The following is a 21,117-nucleotide window of genomic DNA, read 5'->3' as shown; positions in this document are numbered from 1 at the left end:
AGGGAGAGGCATTCCCCTCCTGCCTCAGCAGCTACAGTTGAGCTTGAGTTGAGTTGAGTGTGTGCGTGCCTGTGTGCCTGTGTGTGTGTGTGTGTGCCTGTGTGTGCGTGCATGCGTAAAAAAAATCCTTTGTCCACCTGCAACAATTCCCCCTGACCACTGCCGTAAATATGTATGCATTCCTCTTTGGCAACAGTGATCGCAGCTGAAGCACAGACCAGGAACTGCTGGGGTTGGGTCTGGCTGCTGCAGAGAAAAGGAATGGAGCCACGGCTGAGTAAGGGAGGACTGCAGCTAGAGTCAGCCCGAGAGGAATGGGGCTGGGACTGTGGAAGGGAGGGATGTGGTCAGGCCATGGGCTGAAGCTAAGAGGAGCTGGGGAACACAGCAAAGTATGTTCTTTGTAATAAATCACTGGATGTGTGTGTACAGTGCACACGTGTGCGGACTGTGCGCACATTCTGCAATTAGCCAGTAATGTGTGATCATTTCACTTGAAATAAAGTTTCCAATGCGGCTTCATTGGGTTGAATAAGAATTTCCTTAAAGTGAGCAGCTCTGTAGACTTTGAAAAGCAGAAACGTTGAGCAGTTGGGAAGAAAGGATTTTCTAAAACCACTGCTAGTGGTAGTTTTGTTCCTCGTTTATTTTTTAAATACTAAATAAAAGAAGTAAATTACCTGTTTAACTCCTTGTATTTTGCAGCTGAGGGCGGCTTTATGGCAATGAACAATGCCACGGTATTTAGGGCAGTCAGGGCAAAGCGAGACAGTTACAGCTTACACCTGTACGCTTCAGAAAAGCCTGAACAGCCGGTGAAAAAGGAGTAAGACAGCTATGACAGGACATTACTCAAGCCCAGTTTATGTCTACAAAAATCCCCTAAATGTGCTACGTATCGGCCAGTACCTTGAGAGAAGTGTTTTTATCAGCTCAAATACAATGATATAACTCAGCCCCCCCCCCACCCCCCGCGCTGCTGGAAAACCTACGGTGGATGCATTAAGACAGAACCTTCATCGCCTCAATTAGACCCGCTGTTTCTCACCTCCTCCTCACTCCCTGCGAAACGGCCTTAACTCTTCGAAAATGGGGCAGCTGTACGCCGCTGCGTCTCACACTCGCTCAAGTGAGTGAAAAAAAGAAAAGAAACACCAGCACCACCGTTCACCCTGCACATCTGGAACAGCCTGCCTGACACACGGGTTTCCTTATAGCCGTGCCTGCCTTGACAACCCAACAGAAAGCCCTCCCTTAAATGGCCCGGTGCCGTTGTAGTCGTAAGTCGACAGTTAACGGCATTCTGCAGGAAGTGCTGCATTTCCATATCACCCCAGTGCCGTTGGTAGTTTCTGACATGACAGGTGGTGGATTGAGGGAGAACAAAGTGAGTTGGGAAAGTGGTTGCGCGGCTGGTATTATGATTATTAGCCCTCCTTTTTCCACTGACACAGACTTGGGACGAAGGAGAGAAAGATTGCAGCAAACATGGAGTTTTGAAGTGCCAAGGCTTGTGCTGTTGACAAGTGCCCTCCAGCTAGTTGACATAAGTGGCAGGACACAATGGATAAGACCGTAGCACACTTCTTTTGTCAGATGAATGATTCAATGTTGTGAATGTGCAGATCAGCTAACCAGAGTTGGAAAACAAAAGCCATTCTTGTCCTTTTAACTCAAGTGCCAACACAATGCAACCCTAATGGTAATTTATCTCCAACTCTTTAAGTTAAATTTACACTGAGTGTAGGCTATTCACAGTCTGAAGTTTAGGCTACCACCTGAAACCTGAACACATACGAGACCATTAACCATTTGTTAACAACTTACCACTATCTATGCATAGATAGTGGAGTAGCAAATGTATCAGTACCTTAGATCAAGGATCTATAATAAGTTATGATGAGGGCCCAGTGCCACGTCACAAAATATATTTGTACAGATTTGTATTAGGCAATTTTTTTTAGTTTTTTAAGTAAAACCTTTGGTTGTAAAAAATAAGTACATGAAATGCTGACTGCTCCTGTATGTTTGAGCTACCAGAACTCTCTCCGAGTCTACTGGTGTGATGTAGTTCTCTCTCTCTCGCATGGAGACAGAATGACAGAGAACAGAAAATACATGTGGCCACAAACTCAAACAACATTCGCTCTGGCTTTCTGTGACGCCCAAAATAAGCTCGCCTCCGTCAGCGTGCGCAAAGTACAGCGATAAGACTGACAAGGGGTGAAAGTGTGGCGACACAATGTTAGGCGAAAGGCCATCTTTGTGCAGCCCCTGTGTTCACACCTCATACTAGCTCCTAGACACTAATCCTGCTCCAAGACTCTGGTTTCCAGTTAATGCCATAATGTTGAGAAAGCCACACTGAACAACCCTGCAGGTGTTGAGTTAGACATGGACTGTGTGTGTGTGTGTGTGTGTGTGTGTGTGTGTGTGTGTGTGTGTGTGTGTGTGTGTGTGTGTGTGTGTGTGTGTGTGTGTGTGTGTGTGTGTGTGTGTGTGTGTGTGTGTGTGTGTGTGTGTGTGTGTGTGTGCGCGTGCGTGTGTGTGACTGTGTGTGTGTGTGTACAATACATGTGTATATGTGCCTCCCCCTGCACATTCTTGTGCAGTATAAACTAGAGGTGGAGAGATGAAGAGGAGTGTTACAGTGTGAGTGAAAGAGTGGGTTAGGGTGAGAGAGAGAGAGAGAGAGAGAGAGAGAGAGAGAGAGAGAGAGAGAGAGAGAGATAGAGAAATACAGTTGTGGCTGTGCCTGAAGGCTGTCTGTCAGGATGGAGACAGCCGAACACTTTTGGTCTAGATTTCCATTGCTAAAAAGTAGGACAGCTTATATCGTAGGTCCTAAAACACTAAAAGAGAAGCAATTTTGCATAGTGTGCAACGTTGCTGGGTCTCAGTGGGAGGCAATGGTTAAAAGTCTCACAGTAAAAGAGATTCAAACTCCTTTCCATCTTGTTCACTGAGGTAAATCAAAGCTAAACGACAACAATGCTTTGCACTTTGACGGGAAAAAAAACTGTACTCTCAAGGGATTTATTCTAAAGCGAGGAATGAAATGGTTGTATTCTTCTTCTCCCCGTCTTTCTCTCTGCACGCATTCCTTAGTTGACAGCAGGGGTACACCGGGTAGAAAAGGGGGTACTTGCTCTTGTGTACGTGCTTGCTCATGTGTGTATGTGTGGTTCTGTACCATTATGAACACAAGAGGTGTGTGCGTGTGTGTGTGTCTGTGTGTGTGTGTGTGTGTGTGTATCTGGTTGTGCGTACGTGTGTGTCGGTGGTCTGTGTGTGTGCGCAGTGTGCACGTGAGCAAAGCAAACCTTTGTCTGTGTGTGCACTGGAATGCTGTCTGTGCACAGGCCTGTACACTAGGGCTGACCCAAAAAAATCGATTAATCGATGTTCAATCGATACGCACGGGAATCGATTTAAAAATTTTGAATCGAATAGTCATTAAAAAAAAGCGGCCGCTTTTGGTCCGCGAGACGGCCCCATTTGGTCCGCGAGCCATGCTTGCGCCTCGCAGCACCTCGCAACGCCTCCTCTTTCCCCGTGTTAAAAACAAGGAAGTCAACTGAACAGTGCAGCTGCAATCCCAGGAGCCAGGAAAAATAAATCGAAAGTGTGGTTGCATTTTAAAATACCCTATTTGAATAAAGTTTGTAGGCTACACGAGAGTGAAAATGACCGCTGGGAAAATCCCTAATTGAGAGTGTAGGCAAGCGCACCACAGCTCAGTGGACATTAAATATAGGCTACCATGTTTGATAAGTCATATAAAAACATTACTTACACCCCAATGAAAATATAAACTTCACAGATTATAGATCACTTGGAATTATAACAATCTGTTGAGTATTGCCTGAATAATGCCACTATAAAGTCCCAACTTTTATCGATGCGCCATTGCGCTGAGAACCTTGTGGAGCCTGGCGGTGTACATTATACTTGTGAGGACCTGCTTGGATTCACATGGTGAGTGTGCTCAGTGCGCGCACCGAAAATTCAAAGATCTGCAATCTCATGCGCTGCGTTGTGCATAGGCTGAGTATAATGGCACGAATTAAACTAGGCCTATAGATTTATTTTGGCGATGCGGAGAACTGATTTTGCCGTTGCCAGTGATATCTTTTTATTTTTTCTTGTCTGAAGACTGACCTGTTCCATCACTGTGAACTCCCATGCAGCAGAGCAGCTCCTACAGACCCAGACCAAAACACCTTTTCTCTTTGGCATTTAATTGCACCTGATCGTATTATTGTAATTATGTAGCCTATACTATTTTCCTGTGTTTTTTCTTTTAATTATGTTTTTTTTGTGCGCCGATGGTGATGCTCCACTTGTTTCAGCCTGTAGGCCTACAGCACTTTGGTCAGCTTTTATTGTTTTAAATGTGCTATATAAATAAAGTTTGATTTAGGCCTATATTGGAGCAGGTGCTGGCAAATAACTATAATTACCGTAATGCCATGCAGTGAAGTTGCGCAAATGTCAACTCAATTGTCAAGCGGAGCTGCAGTCTGCAGCACAATGACTGCAGATCTCTTCTTAAAGTTGACTTATTATGGTTTACTTTCAACCATAAACCATAATATGATTGACAAACCTTGGATTATAATTCTTCATCGACCAACAGCGCATGCAGCATGACTAGGTCATTTAACTATTTGGGATTTCTCCATCGGCATCGCATGTCGATAAAAAAAAAGGGATTTCACTAGTGGCATTATTCAGGCAATACTCAACAGATTGTTATAATTCCAAGTGATCTATAATCTGTGAAGTTTATATATTTTTTCCCATACGCACACTCACAGTCACATTAACTTTATGATCAATCAAATCAACCGTGGTTGATTTTATTTCTGACAAGTGTCAGGCTTGAAGAGTTCATTCATGTTACCGTTCGTTTACAATTGACAGAGGAGTTTGGATTATATATATTTTTATTTGATGGAGAGGTAATGCCTGTTTCAGGCACTGTTTAATTGTTAAATAAAAGACCAATCCAATATGCGCTCCTCTCTATCTTCTGCAGCTATATCGCTGTTTTATTTTAAGCCTAATTCATTGTGCGTCAGCGTCACTGCTCGTCTCGCGCCCCCCCCACCCAGTTTATAAGATGCCCCACAACTTTTGTAAAAAGCCTTACCTTAAGTTTTTTGTTCTATAGAGAGCCTAGAGGGTTTGATTGATTTAAGAGTTGCATTCATGTTACGGTTGGGTGGTGCTTTTTTTGGTGTTTTAACATCTGAGTTTCAATCGGAAGAGAAGCTAAATCCCTACATTTTCTGGATTATATATATTTTTTATTTGAGAGGTAATGAGAGGTCGGATGTTTTATTAAGCCTAATTATTTGTGCGTCACTGCTTTCATGAAGGCTTATCGTTTAAAATAAATGATACCAATCCAAGCATGCCTTTCTCTCCGCTATAGCATTGTTTAAACCAAAGAGCCACTGCTCGCATCGCATCGCGCGCCTCGCATTGCGCGCCTCGCATCGCGCAACCCCCCCCCCCCTCGTTGGGTTTCGAAGCGTCGAAGATCGATATAAATTTATATCGAAGCGTCGATCATCAAAAACGTAATCGAAGGTCAGCCCTACTGTACACTACTACTGTTTGCAAGTGTGTAGAGCGAGTGTGTTTGCATTAGGATTGTGGGGGTAGATGGGAATTACCTCTACCTTTGCCATCGATCAGCACTACCGTGGCAGACCCAGAAAGCCCCTCACTCCCACCCCAGCCTTTGAATCGCGTGCGCCGTGCACACACACACACACACACACGTGCGCACACACACACACACACACACACACACACACACACACACACACACACACACACACACACACACGCACACGCACACACACCCTTGCCAGAGCTTCACAGAGACGCGCATGCAGGGCTAATCCCAGACATGTTTTTTCAATCACTCCACCAGGCAGGCCTCTGACAGCAAGTCCATCAGGGGAGTCGTACAGTCACCACATGCTGCACAGTGTCAGACACAGGCTCCTAAAGTAACACAAGGACACAATGGTGTGACCACGGCATTCCCTTATTTAGTCTGTGTGATAATTACACTAATGGATAATATTGATATATTATTACATAAGCACTTGTTTATAGTACAGTATTTAATAGGGAAGTATGTTAAACGGTGCTGAACCCCACTAATCCGTTACTAAACAACTACCTTCGCCTATACTTAAATGCGTTTCCTGGAGCATACTTTTCATTCAGCAGAGTACCATGGTTTTCCCCGTTTGGACTGTCCGGAGCCACAGATCTGACCGCTATGCCCATATATGGTTATGTGCATAACTATAACTAACATATGGGTCCGACTTCAAGCTCTGAGCGTGCACAGTGCCCGCCGTTGAGTAGTTTGGATATCGAATTGTCCAGATCCAACCCATATGCCCATATATGGCATATACTGATGACATCAGGTATCTCCATATATGGGCATAGAAGGGACACACAGACACATGGGTACAACGGGTACTCTGACAATGTGCCCAACACTACGACTCAGACAATCGGCAGTGTGAGGGCCCGAACCCCTCGTTATTATAAAAGAGAACAAGTGGTACCTTTATTGACAATATGCCAGCCTGCGTTACAAATGAGGAAGCTATTTGGACCATGTGAATAATAACGTTGTACACGTTTAACCATATCATATGACTTATTCATTTCATTATAATGGTCTCAGCTGGATCTCTGCATTGATTTCACAGCCACAGCATGTCTCCCAAGATCCTCTATGGATTTTCCAGCTGCTCTCCTAAACGATCCATTGTGATTACTATCTGAAAAGCCTTGCCGGAGGAAGGTATGGAAAATAGTCATCACTCCGCCATCTCCTTATATACCTCGCTCCTGGTTCAGTAAGCTATATGTTGGCTGGCTGTGATCTCAGGCATTGTTTCATTGACCCCAGTGGACCTATACTACCATTTCTTTGGCTGCTTTCGACTTGTGGTCGCATGCTTTAGGGGATAGTGTTTCCAGCTGAGAAACCTTTAGTGGGAATGAAATTAGGGTAAAATAACAATGAATAGTGAGGGGAAACAAGAGGGAGAGAAGATGTTATTGCACATGAACTGCGGCTTTCTTGGGGATCTGTCAATCTGCTGTTTCATCTTTCTGAGAAGGGATTATGTAAATGTTGGTGTGCATCCTCTGGCCAAATGGAGTATTTATTGTAGGACACATTGGATGCAAAATAGCAGTAATAGACTGCCTATTGATGTGACTCCATAAACTCCATACACACGCTCCAAGAGGTGTAATCCATGCTAAGCCTAGGTTATTGATTAGGGCTGTAAGCTGCTGTAGATTGATGAGCAAGAGGTATGATGAGGTCAAATAAAACTTGCTATGGGAAAAGAGAGAGTGGAGAGAGAGAGAGAGAGAGAGAGAGAGAGAGAGAGAGAGAGAGAGAGAAAATGCAAATTGACTTATGATCAGCTGGAATCAGACTGGAAAAAAAAGGCGATCAAAACAAATTGGTGATAACAATGCAATTCACTAACCTAACCCACTAATGGAAGGGAAACACACACAGCAATAAGATATGGAATACTTTTCAGTGATCATAAATTAGCCCTAAGGAAGCCCACATAAACCAGCCAAAGTCATTGGCATTTAACTTTTTGGTTTCACAGTACATTTAGGCCACTTGCACTGACAAAATGAAAGAGGGGGACCTAATTATGCAGAAAGTAGGCTAAAAAGGTTGCAAGGCTTCCATTATTCAGGGCAAGATAAACTCTGTCAGTCATCCAGGTACCATTGATCACCTTAACAAATGATCAAGACAAACATCCAGTGCTAAAACAGTGGTTAAATATATATTGTGTGATAGAACCAAACAGCTGATGAAAGAAAGCCTTTGTAAACCCTCAAAGCCCAATCACAGTTGGGTCTATCACACACCTGCCACCGTCCAGTAATCTGAAAGCCCTTGTGTGCTTACACAGGCTAAGTCTCTGTTGACAATCAGCCTTGTGGCCGAGTACAGTCCTCAGTAATTGGACTACAGCCGATTAAAGTAAGAAGAACTGCACTTATCCTTGCGTTTCATGACCCTTGCCTCTGAGATGCCTCATCTCTTTACCATTGCATTAGAACTATTAACCTTCCATGTTAGCACTTTATTTTTCCTCGCCTTCCATTTCATATACCACCTCGGTTTAACTAAATAAACTAGTGATTTGGTCTATCTCGCAGTCTAGGCAACACAAAACTCAAACCACATGTAGGCTAATTATTTATATAGTCCACAGCCAGAACTGATGTCGCTTTTTATGTACGTGCTGATGGTAAACGTCTCCAAGCGAAATATTTAAGTTATCCAAGTGAAAGCTTTTGAGATTGATTTGAGCTGCATGAGTATTCATTTCGGGAAAACATACAGTATGATTAGCTCCTCCTCTCTAAAGGCAGACATGGGCCAGCCAAAGGTCACATCAGGTAATTATCTCACCGTAATTCCCTATGCTGTGAGCTAATGCAATTAAGTGTGAATAAAAACCTCAACTCTCACACCTTAATACAACATTAAGTAATTCTCTCTTATTTGGTTTCCCTTTGTCCCCATGTCTCTATCATTCCATCTTTCTCTTTGCTTTTCAACATCACATCCTGTTTATCCTCTTAAATAAACAGTCCATTCAAAATACACCTTTTAATGGTGTTATCAGTTATACTTATCTGAAATAAACATTTCTTCCAAAGATTAAACATTATTCATTGGATAGTGAACAGTGCGAGTTCAGGTAATCCTGCATAAGAGATAAATAAAACGTGATGCATAATAACAAGATACTGTGTATACACGCAATACAAATGTGCCATAAAAACCAGCCATGAAACAATTGTAAGTGGAGTGTCACATAAATAAGCATAAGAACATAATCCCCAAGAGGAACCACTGACATATCTATCTCCTGCCTCTGGATTCGCAGTTGCTCGCAAATCCAGGCTGGCGGAACAGGCTGGGGTCAACATCCACAAGAAGACCCTCATTTATTACCGAACACCAGATCCTGACGGCCTCGTACGCTAATCAGATAAAACATGCAGTGCCCTCAGTCAGGGCTGCTTTCTGCGTCCCGAGTGAGACAGATAGACCCGTTAGGCCTCCTGATAGGCCTGACAGCAGGATATTGGGCCCTTTTGTCTGTGCATGTGTGCTGGCTGAGCCGCGGTGAGCTGCTCTGGCTAGTCGACCCGCGAAAGCCAGAAAAGGCTGGGAAAAACGAGGGGAAACTACAAATGTGCCAGTGTTCTTTCTTTGTATGTCTATTCTTCTTCCCTGAAAACTACAACAAAAAACTACTACGAAAAAAAATCCTCACACTTCTTTACACCTGTGATGTGACAATAAAGTTGAAGTTGATGAAACCAATGCTGATGGTACTGAAGGTGCCGACAAAAAACTAATTCAGCCGGGGTAGCTATGGCTTTTTAGTCTAGAAAGCGGCAGTGGTCTGAATAGCTAGGAGGGGAAGGAGGGACGTCCCTGCTTTTGCTATGGACCATGTTGGACAGATAGAGGGGGCCAGAGAGAGTGACAGAGAGAGAGAGAGAGAGAGAGATGGATGAAAAAAATAAAAGGCAGATGTCACGTGGGTCCAGAGTCGCTGATAGATGGGATGTGCAGCGTGATGCGGAGGCAGCAGCAGTTCAGGTGGAAAAAAAGAGCTTCCTTTTGTGATGCAGATGACAACGCAATCAGCCCGTCTTTGTCTCGGGCCCGATGGGCTCCGCTCCCGGGGACATTGAGAGCCAGACACTAATCCGCTGGGTTTGTGTTCTCCGGGCGTGCTCATAAAGGCAGTGTCACAGTACCTGGGGTGTGTATGGATGGGGGTCTCTGAAACGAGGTCTGACCTCTCTCAGGGTACACTCCTTCTCTCTCTCCCTCCCTCCCTCCTTCGCTCACTCTTTCTCCTTCTCTCACCCTGCATCTTGAGCTCTACAGTCGGACTCACCACATTGAAAATGATAAGCGCCATGTTGTGGGCACATCACAAATGCAATGGGAGAAATGGTTGCATTTGTCACTTCATCTCAAGTTCTTTCGATGAACAGCGAAAGAAGGTTATTTATCTGAGACCTAAAGACCTGTTACTTGTGTACAAACTGGTGTTCTGCAAAACCTACAGCAATGATGGAATTAAATCTATTGATTGTGTATTATTTCATCTCCATCCAAAATGTATCCAAACTTCAAATGAATCACTATATTACATTTCTGCATATTTTCACCCCCCACATATCTCCCGTTTCCCAAAGGGTTTGGGTGAATCAGGTAATACAGTATAAATACGACTCACAGAGAGGCCGTGCATTGCCAATTAACGTGCTAATTAAGACAGCAAGATATCAGGACATCCTTGATCTAGATCCCACTGTGAAATATCCTGTACGAGGTTACACAGAGGTGAAACAAGTTGCGCCTCCATCTAGTATCTATTTATTCCAGGCAAGTTTTGTATCCGTCAGCAGGTAAATCACTGCAGATATGCAAACTGTATTCCACAGAGGTGTAATAGACCTACTGGCCAGCAACTCTGATTTAATTATGAAGTTACGCTCATTGAATTAACTTCAAGCATCTGTCTAAAAACTTGATCTTGATTAGGTAATCTACATATTTTATAATAATAACTTTGAAAAGGGAAGAGAACTCCATGCCATACCGTGGTGAGATTCATCCTAACGTGTGGGTGTGATCTTACATTTTTAGGTTTAAGACCAAAGGATTTACTATGAAATCACTAGAATAACGACAGTAATCTCCTCTCACTTTCAGACCTTACACTCTTCAGAACCACAGACTGAAACAATTATAGCCCTTGGGTATAACAACACACCTATCCTTAAAGCACTGCTAGAAAAACAAAACTCATGACCCATAATTCAACTGATCCTGGTTAAAGAATATATTTTTACGTAATGCATCTGTTCACCATTCATAGCACACAGTGCCTGCCCTGTAGTGTTAAATTAAAAGAAAACTGGTTTGGGAGAAATTCTACACTTTGTCCGTTTAGAAGGTGATATACTATTTTGTGAACAGAGCTCATGTTGTACACTGTTGAGTCTCTTGCAAACGTTATTCAATATGCACGACCCACCTGAGATAAATTGTAAGATCATTGATCCCACAAATAATGTACATTGAGAGTTGTTTGTAAAGCTATTTCAGATAAGGCTTTCATGTTATTTAAAAGACCTGTGACATATACTTTGTTATACGTTTGTTTTACCCTACTTGGTGGCCAGAAAGACATGGTTTGCCATAAAGTGTAGCCATATGCATAAAGAAAAATAGAAAGAAAATAATTATGTTATAAGAATTTTCTATCAACTATTTTCCTGTATTGTCCTGTTTCATTTGTCAGTACAGACCAGACTAAAACAAACTCTAAAACGTATTCACAAATATTTTTAAAGTCTGGTTACAATTGAGTTTGACACAAACTCAGGGAAAGTTATAGTTTTATCTGTGTGGAAGTGAGAGACGATAGGAGCTTGCACATTAAGATCGTAATAATAATCTTCTCCTGCAGAGGAGCATGGATGCTCTTATGCATTTCATCATTTCTTTGAAACCATATTAATAGCCATAATAGATACATTTCACCTGTTTTGAATTTCCCAATGCTGCAGGAATATATACAACTGTGCATAAGCATTTACGTTGCCAGATCGCTGAAAGGCACTGATAAAGGTAGTTGAAACAGTGTCTGGAATTATAAGAAAGAGATGTGTTTGGTACAATACCGCTTGGAGAAACCCCCCCTCCCCCCAAAAAAAAACAGTACTACTTTTCTATGAGACAATATTGAAAATATCGTATTCACACACAATGCACCTCTATTTGGAAATACAATCACAATCTGGCGATTGTGCTCTTTCTGATGACTAAGTGGAGTCTGATTCATTTCTTCTAGTTCAAACAACAAGCAATGTATTCTCCGATTCCTGTAGGATTGAAGCAAATGACTTCTTTGAAGTAAACAAACCTTTCTATATATAACATATATCCACACAGTAAAGTAACATGCTAGTGGGATATGAGTTACACACTCATTCCTCCGCTCCTAGATTTCAATTCAAAACATGCATGTGTTTTATGTTGGGTTTATCTGTAAACCAAGGTTAAATATCTCCTTTGTATTTGTTATGTTTGTGTTGACTCTTGTGAAACATGGATGGGAGGGCTTAATAGGTTTGTGATGCTAACTTGCATTAAAAGAAACGGCAGCCTTCAGTTTTAGTAGTGGGTCAGTTATACTTATACCATGTAAATAAATAAATAAACTACTGTATATAAGCTGTTTGTTTTTTGTACTACTTTTTTATTATTTTATTAACTTCCACTGATTTCACACCCAGGTCTAGACAGCTAATGACAGTCTGTCAACTAATGACATTCTGCAGTCGTACACACAGTAATCCTTGTTGTTAATTTAACAGGGAGTAGATGATGCACCCATTTGTGTCCATGTTTACACTCTGTGTACTTAACCACGGTTTGGGAACTACAACAGTATGTTTGACCAGTTATCTACCAACACGGCACATGAGTACAGCTAGAGTCAAACGGTGCATTTGGCTGTAACAAAAGACAGCGCTCAAATCTGTCATGTGGACAGAAGTCGTTTTACATCCACCTCACAATTGAGCATCATCGCAGGGCCCTTGTGATGTTCATGCCTTAATCTCACCCTCAAGGTAGCCATAGATGTACTGAAATGTGACACTGCTTCCACAACTAAAACAACTGGCACCAGCACTAATTGAAATTTTGCATGCAAAGTGACAATGCCCGGGCCCTGGGCGGCATGGATTAGCCTGAATAGAGACAGATTCTTTGTGAAAACCTACTGTGGCGGTTGGCGTGCAGACCAGCTCCCTGCATCTGCTCACTGTGCAGACTGAGAAAACACAGGATTGTATATGGTCACTCATTTTACCTTTATCTATAATCCTGTTTCTGAGCCTGCGGCCTCCTATGTCTTTTGTTACTCTTTCACAAGCCATGGTCTAATGCTTTTATGCTCCACTCACTTCTACTCCTTACACATACAATATCAGTTCAAAAACACCTTCTGAATTTACATAGCAGCGTATCTTTTACAAACTTGGCTGGATTTTTGAAACGTTAGTGATCATACTGTGCCTTGAACTGCTGTACAGCCTCACAGCATGGGAGAAAATTGTAATATACTAAACATGCCATTCACAGACTATAAATATAGCTTAGAGACTAAATGGAATAGAGACAAGAAAAATAAATATATAAAAGAAATTAGCATGGCCAACATTTTGGCAATCCTTCACTTTCAACTGATAGGGTTCTAGTGCACAAGCAGGGAGGCTGGAGGAGTGCAGCACACATTTAAATGCTATCAAATGCTTATTTTTTTAAGACTCTGATCTCATTCTATTCCACTCCAGCAGCTTCCGCCATGGTTTTACGTCCCCTTACACTAACTTCATAAGTACATAAGTAAAAAAGTTGTAATATTAGCCAGCTGGCTGTCACAACAACAGCCTACACAAATGTCTGGAGATTGTTGTGGCATTCTAGCAACATCCTACTTCACTCATAGTGAAAATACTCACAGCATTACAAATTGTATAAATACTGTACGAAAATAAATAGTTTACTTTGTTGTAGTATACTATACTATATGGTTACTATACTATATACTATATGGTAGTACAATAAGGTTAACTGAGAAGAAAGCGAGGAGAAAACAGTACTAATGTTTTTCAATCATCAGAATCAGTATATAGATACGATGTTGCAGTTGAGTATTATTGCAAGCTAAGCATATAGCCGATAATTAATTGGTAGGCTAATGGCGGTATAAATCCACAGCCATGTTTTAGTGGCATGATCGACACTGCCAGGCTAATTTCACTGCCAGTCATTAATTCTCCTAAAGAGCCTGTTTCTATTCAGTATACACCAAGAAGACTTTGCATCAATAGCAGCTCTACATTTACACTAATTATCACTAAGGGTCACTAAGGATTCAAGAAAGTAAATGAAATGCCTTTGAATGAACCACTGTCACGTCTATATTAGTTCAACCTGTTCGGTATAGCTGTAGAGAGTTGAGAGTAAGTAACGTGATTATCCAAATCAAGTTAATGATGAAGAAATATGCTAAGGAGGCGAAATCCCACCTCCCTCTTTCCTTAGCCCCTATCTTGCCACTTATTATACCTTTAATAGAGCTTCTCTCCTACACACTCATGTAGGATAACATAATAATTACAGTGGCCATTGTACTGCTCAACATTGGTGATACAGTGTCAGTATGCATTGTTGGTGATCTATGAATTGCATTCTATTGTTACACTCCATTTACATCACTCTGAATAGGAATGTAGGCCAAATGCCTAAGCTGTGAAAGGAATAAATAATGTTTTAGATGTAAGGTTTAACTATAGTTTCTCACAAGATCTATTGAATATTTCTATTGAATTTTATGAAACAGGATTCATAATGTCATTGCCTAGACCACTGGTTCTCAAAGTGGGGTCCGGGGAGGGGGGTCCCCATAAGTCCTTGAGGGGTTCCAGGGGGTCTGCAGCTAAATTTGTTATAACATTCCAATCAGTTTAACCACGTTAAGCCTATTTTATACTTCGGCTACTCAAATATAGGTGATGTACAAGCTCACAATGCATCACAATTTTTCACAGAAAGATTTAGGGCCAATTTAGCCATTTAGAGTTGGAGCTGTGTATCGCCATCCAGACGATAAAGTGGTCAATGCTTTGACTACACAAACAATAGCCAACCAAGCTCCAAAGTTGTATGATGTGTTCGTGTTACATAAAAGACTGAAGCATCGCAGAAACCATTCAAGCTAAAAGTATAATGCAAATGTGTACTTCTCTAAAAACAAACACAACAGTAGAACTGTTATCGGTATAACCGACCGCCATGACATTAAAAATGACAGAACAGTCAACAGAAAGGTTCTTCAATGTTGCGTGCTGATTTTTCGGATTAGAGCTGCAGTGACCTCTTTTTCAACCCTTTATTTCTCATACGTAAGCCATTCCTGCAACTTGATTGGATGATGGGTCGGGAGATGGGAAGCGCAAAATGGAGGGTGGTCATGTTGGGATGGTGAAGGGCCTAGTGTGTCTCAAAAAAACAATTCCTTACGTACAGCAGGCTGGAGACGGAGCGCACTGCGATGTGTATTTTAATTTAATTCTATATAGATTAGGCCTACTTAAAACAAGCAAGAAATAAACCTTAATACATTTAAAATACTATTTGCCAGCAGAAAAACCAACCCCCACTCATGCAACCACATTGCTCAGCGTAAAATGTGTTTAACTATTTATTTAATTGTACAGTAAGACTCGTATGAAGAGGGGACAACACTTATTAACTGTAGCCAACTAGCCATCTTTACTGTAGTGTAAATAATCTAAGTACGTGAGAGAGAGAGAGAGAGAGAGAGAGAGAGAGAGAGAGAGAGAGAGAGAGAGAGAGAGAGAGTCGAATTCCGTACACGGGTAGAAGATTCCTTTTATTTTCTGCATCATTTTTCACAACGATTGGGTAAGTTTGGTATTGGACAACAAATCAATTATGGAGTTATAACAATTATAATAATGATTGCAATATTTTAATAAATTACAACACAGCCAATACAGCTGAATATAACAAAATTATATAAATAAATCAATAGGCCTAAAGCTTTTTATGATCTCCATGAATAATAATTATATTCAAAAGGAGACAGATCCACATTGTAATCTACTAGTATATAGGCTATTTACAATAGGTTTGCGTAATGCTGATAAAAAATATTTAATTTAATTTAATTTAATTTAAAATAAAATAAATCCAACAATCAATCCAATATATACATTAAAATATGAATATAACTCTAACTTCTATATATTGTTCTTTATACTAAAGGTTCCCAACATTGAATCCCTTCTGAATTTTTATTTAGGCCTATAAGCACAAAAAATAAAATGCTAAAAATATATGACAACTCTAAAGAGCCCAATTGGCAGTATAGCCTACTTCAGACAGTGTTGCTAGTTCTAGATCTTAAGCCTAGGCTATAGGCTACTTCATCCAAACTCTGCAAAGTGTACTTTTAATGTAATGACTATATTGAGTCTCTATACTGACTTTGCTCCACTGGCCTAATTCAGCGGGATGTTATTAAATTATAGTAGCCTAAAGCAATCATCACACATCTAAAACAATATAAACAAGGCCTTTAGCCTACTTCTGCACTGTATGTAGCCTACCCCCCCTCTACAGTTACTTGGCCGTACATACTTGTTGTAATTATGATGTTTGCCTTAACTGACCACAGGAAGACAGGTTTGTTTTCAAGTGTAACGTCCGACTGACGCACCCCCTTCTCGCATCAATTGTGTTCACAACACATGCACTGTGTCTTTTCAGCGACTAATTGCGATGGAACATGGAAGCGATCATGAATCATTCCCCAAAGCTGTTTACATATACCCTTTATTAAAATATTCGCAAAGCACCTACTTATGTGCGCATATAGTGGGATTCCCGTTGAGCACCCATTCAACCTGTTTCATTGTCCGTTTAGCCATGCACGCTCCCTGCATGCCCATCAGCTCTCCGCGTCCGAGGCGAGCGCACAGTAACGACACAGGCACACAGCCCTTTTCAACTGGATAGTGGATTGTAGTACGTGTAGCCTATTGATATTTTCACTTAAAGCCCATAGAGACAGGTCTTTAAAATATGGTGCTTTAATCACCGCCGGTCATGTATAACTGCATGGGGAAACCCCACACAGATCCAACCCTTAACGGTCACTTTTTTGGGGGCTACGGTTCGTTATAATCGGCCCCTATCAGGTTAATCATTCCAGACACAATGTAAGCTACTGAGATGTATCGGCGTTGAACGTCAACACGTGTGATTTATCCGCCAAGCATTGATGCCCTTCATTCATGCCATGCCAGCCAGCATCACCCTACCTGTGGGGATGCGGGAGCATGTTTTGTCCATTCCGCATCAAGATAATTTTTTTGTATTGTGTGTGTGTGACTCGGTTACAAATCACAGCAGCAGAGTACCTGCTGCGATGGTGAACAGAACACAGACACTATATAACAGAAATCCGATGCATTTTCTTTGTCCCGGTACTCTGTAATAAACCACTGAGCAAAACCGTGCACTGACGCGCTTCGCACGGAAACTCAAGCCGGTAAGATGTGGCGAGTGAAACATTATCTTACCTTCAACAGCAATTACGGTGGGTATTATCCATAATATCCATAGAATATCCATTATTGGTTTCTTTGGACAGCAGATTAAGAAGCCCAGGCATTCAAATAAAATGAGTCCTGAAAGCCATTGACAGGGAATGCCGAGCTGCGGGGGACGCTGAGCGGACCTTCACCTTCAATGGAGCGCTCCCAGTAGCCTACATGCAGAAACTACTCGCATCTCACTGCAAGTTTGGACGAGACCAAAAACCGCAGACAGAGGGGAGCGTTGTAAAAATGCTCGTGCGGAGCGCCGCGCCGCCAAAACAGCTTCACCTCTCGTGCTCTTACACAAATCAACATTTGTTTACGTCAATAGGTTTTATTTGTTTATTTCTGTTGAAGAAATAAACCACCCTTTGCGAATTTTAATGAATAGGCAGCGGTTTCTCGTGAGCGCGGTCCTCAACCCCCTCGAAACAGCTTCAATTTACCCTGCTGTCAATCATCGAGGGAAAGACTCCCAACAATCTGCCGAAATTAAGTGTCTCTCTTGACAATGTGGGGTCGACGCTTTTGTAGAGCACTATTCTGTGAATTTCTGTCCACGATCTGGACTGGTGGTTATCCCTCCCTGCAGCCACTGTCGTGGACCTTTTTATTTTATTTATTTTAAACTCAAGTTTTAAGTTGCTCTACACTTCTGTTCTACAGTCTATTGCACACGTCTATGGATCAGGACCAAAAACTTCGGTTGGCGCTCTAACAGGTGGTGCCAAGAAGCAAGGAAGTCAATGAAGTAAGTTGTTGTAGCATGTAGCCTATATTGCCTAATGACAACTACACTATTTTTGCTTTAATATTTTGACATTAGTAGGCCTCCACCTCCACCACGTTGTTTAGTGTTGTTTTTTGTTTTGAGTAAATATTGAGAAGGCTGACTCTTATAGTTATTGAATTAAGCTTATTTTTGCTTGGGCCTATAGCCTACCATTTAAATGTATAATGTGGTTTTGATGTTCAAATAATATTAAGTTATTACAGCCTATTCAATTTTAATCATCCATGCCTTAATGGCACAAATATATTTCATATAAATTACCTTACTGACTATTTTATATTATTCAGAGTAGAATTGAAAGAACCCTATTCCTAAACTGCCAAATAGGCTATAGAAGTAGAAAAAAAAACACATGCACTTAAACAGATGCTAAGCCACAATGATAAAAACGAAAATAAAAAATAAAATAGAGCAGAATGCAAAACAGACTGCATTTTTCTTTACATTTCACATTATTTATGACATATTAAAAATCTTAGTTTGAAATAAGAAATGACTGGTACACTACTAGAGCAACTCATAAAGTGAGACATGAGACCTGTAGACTGGGTTTCCCATGGTATCCCTCAGCCTTGTCTAGACTACAGCCTATTAAGACTAACTTGAGAGCCAAGAGGCAGATTTTGGGAACTGCCCGTGGCTATGGTTATGTTATAGCTCAAGAGTCCTTCATATAAAATAGTGCAGACCAATATTAAAGTGTCTCAAGAAATCACGAGAAAGAATGCATGATAAGGAATATGCTATAGTTTGTATTTCCTTATTCGATTTGTAATAATATACTTATTATTACTTTGCGTATATTGTTGAACCTTGTCACTGATGCTGAGAATGCAAGTTGCCTAAATTTACAGTGTGTGTGTGTGTGTGTATATATATATATATATATATATATATATATATATATATGTTATACAGTATGTTATACAGTTAACATACAGTACAACATGAGTTTATGAGTAATCAATCAGTAACAGTTTAATATTTTTCTTTTCTCATTTTAGATGGCCAGTGAAGTTCACAATATGAAACTGCAAATAAGCTCGTTGTTATTTGAATCATTAAAATTACCGTAAAAAATGAAGTCACTTGACTACAGTAAGTAGCCAATGATTTTCAATATAGCCTATTTATTTCCTCTATGCAGAATCATACATACTGTACACTGGGTACACTGTTTATTAGCAGAATATCTTTATGTAGCTGCAATAGAATTAATCATCTCAAATTATTCAAATGTATCTACCTCTGCTTTAAGTTGCATCGAAATTTGCAAACAAATTATTATATTTTCATGCTTTTCACAATATTTTTTACAGGAATATTGTTTTCTGTAGCAGCTGTCAATATTGGTTAGCAGAAAAAGTGACATGTGCATTCACATGGCACCTCACGCCATGAAGCCACAACCAGAACTTTGGAATTTCCTTTAAGCAGAGTAAAAAACGTTTTCCTGTACCAGCAGCTGGCATCACAATCTTTCTCAAACATCTTTATACAGAGGCCGAGGCATGATGTAACTATGAAAAGAAAAAAAAGTTATAGATTGGGGCTTTTACCAGAAAGGTGACGAGAGGGGATCTCACTGGGACACAACGAGTATACCATGCACTGCATGCAGCTTTTTAAAAAGGTCTGAGAAACAATGAGTCACTTCAATCCCACAGTGACATTTGAAAAAATATTTTGTAATAAAATATGCCTTTCATATAATCATATTTGGTTCATCTGAATTTCTGCACTGCCGTGCCGGCTTCTCACAGCAGGTGCAGCGAGCCAAGTTGTCTTATAACTGCTGTACACAGTTTGACTGTATTGATTCCAGGTCACTTGACTGGGCTGACTCCAGATCATGTTCACAGTGCTTGTACAACAGACATGGGACAGCGTGCTAGGGCACAGAGAGGTTGCTCCTTACGGGGACAGAATTGACTCCCACAATAAGAGAATAATATGGATGGAAATTATACGAGTACTCTCAAGTACCTTTACTACTTGAGAGCTTTTAGTTGTGTTGCGATTAAATAAATTAATAAATGTATGTACAGAGTCCTGTCCTCGACATGACAAGAAAAGTTGAAAACCCTCTGGGTGCCTTTGTGATTCTCCATGATGCAATGCATCTAACTGTTAGATTCGAACACAATGCATAGCCGTATAGCCATATGAAAAAAGGCTACCTATAGTAGCATCTCTGTTTTCAGTCATGAACATGAACTTTCATATATAAAACACTTGATTCATAATGAAATGAACTCCTTAAATCGCACAAAATGTATATCAAACATGATTCTGTCTCGGATGAAGACCACTTCTGGTCCCTCAGCCCCCTCCTCCGTTATTTTGAGTGCTCAGATCGTTCCTAATTTTTCTGATTCTGTCTCTATTGCATTGCTTGAAAAGAGTCTAGCAATTGATTTGAACCAAGAATTTGCCTAAACAAACACGGAAATCAACTAGTATTATAGGCAATGTTAAATTGTTTCATAATGTTATGAGCTGCCGTCAGAGTAGGCAACAGGGAAACATTGTAGTATTTCTGGAACAGTATTCTTTTTTTTTGCTTTTGTGCCTTAATTGATAGTTACAGAGAAGATGGACAGGAAAGAGGGAGAGAGAGAGGAGAGAGTCATGCTGCAAAGGTCATCATGAACGGGACTCGAACACGCAGTGCGCTGTCAGGCCAGAGCCGATATTATGTGGCATGCGCCTGGACCACTAGGCCAGCCCTTGGAACAATATTTCTTTATGTGTTCATTTGAATGTAATCTGTGTTTGTTGGTTAGGTGAATAACTGCTGGTTTATAATCAATGAATCTAATATAATCGGAGTAATGGAATATTTACCGGTATATATATTATAACAAACAAAAAAATCACAATATAAAAATCATATATAATCACATTATGATCCATAGAAAAATGTTTTGTATTCCTGTTTCCCATACTATAAATGAGTTGGATTGCAAATGGCAATTATAAAGGTAATGCAGGAAATG

At 40.8% G+C, this 21,117-nt stretch overlaps 1 protein-coding gene across 1 annotated transcript in view; it reads right to left on the bottom strand.

Moving 5' to 3' along the window:
• The window catches only part of ephb2b (eph receptor B2b), a 192,350-nt gene extending 174,874 nt beyond the window's left edge, over positions 1-17,476 (bottom strand). Inside the window, exon 1 of the mRNA XM_083771730.1 lies at positions 17,308-17,476. Coding sequence (XP_083627856.1) covers positions 17,308-17,359 — 52 coding nt within the window. The 5' untranslated portion in view covers positions 17,360-17,476. The remainder of the gene's footprint in view (positions 1-17,307) is intronic.
• Between the last annotated feature and the right edge of the window lie 3,641 nt (positions 17,477-21,117).

This window comes from Protomyctophum parallelum (genome assembly GCF_964188405.1).
Source record: "Protomyctophum parallelum genome assembly, chromosome: 8".
NCBI classification, from domain to species: domain Eukaryota; kingdom Metazoa; phylum Chordata; class Actinopteri; order Myctophiformes; family Myctophidae; genus Protomyctophum; species Protomyctophum parallelum.
The sequence above is the reverse complement of the archived record's forward strand: the minus strand, read 5'-3'. Positions and strand labels throughout refer to the sequence as shown.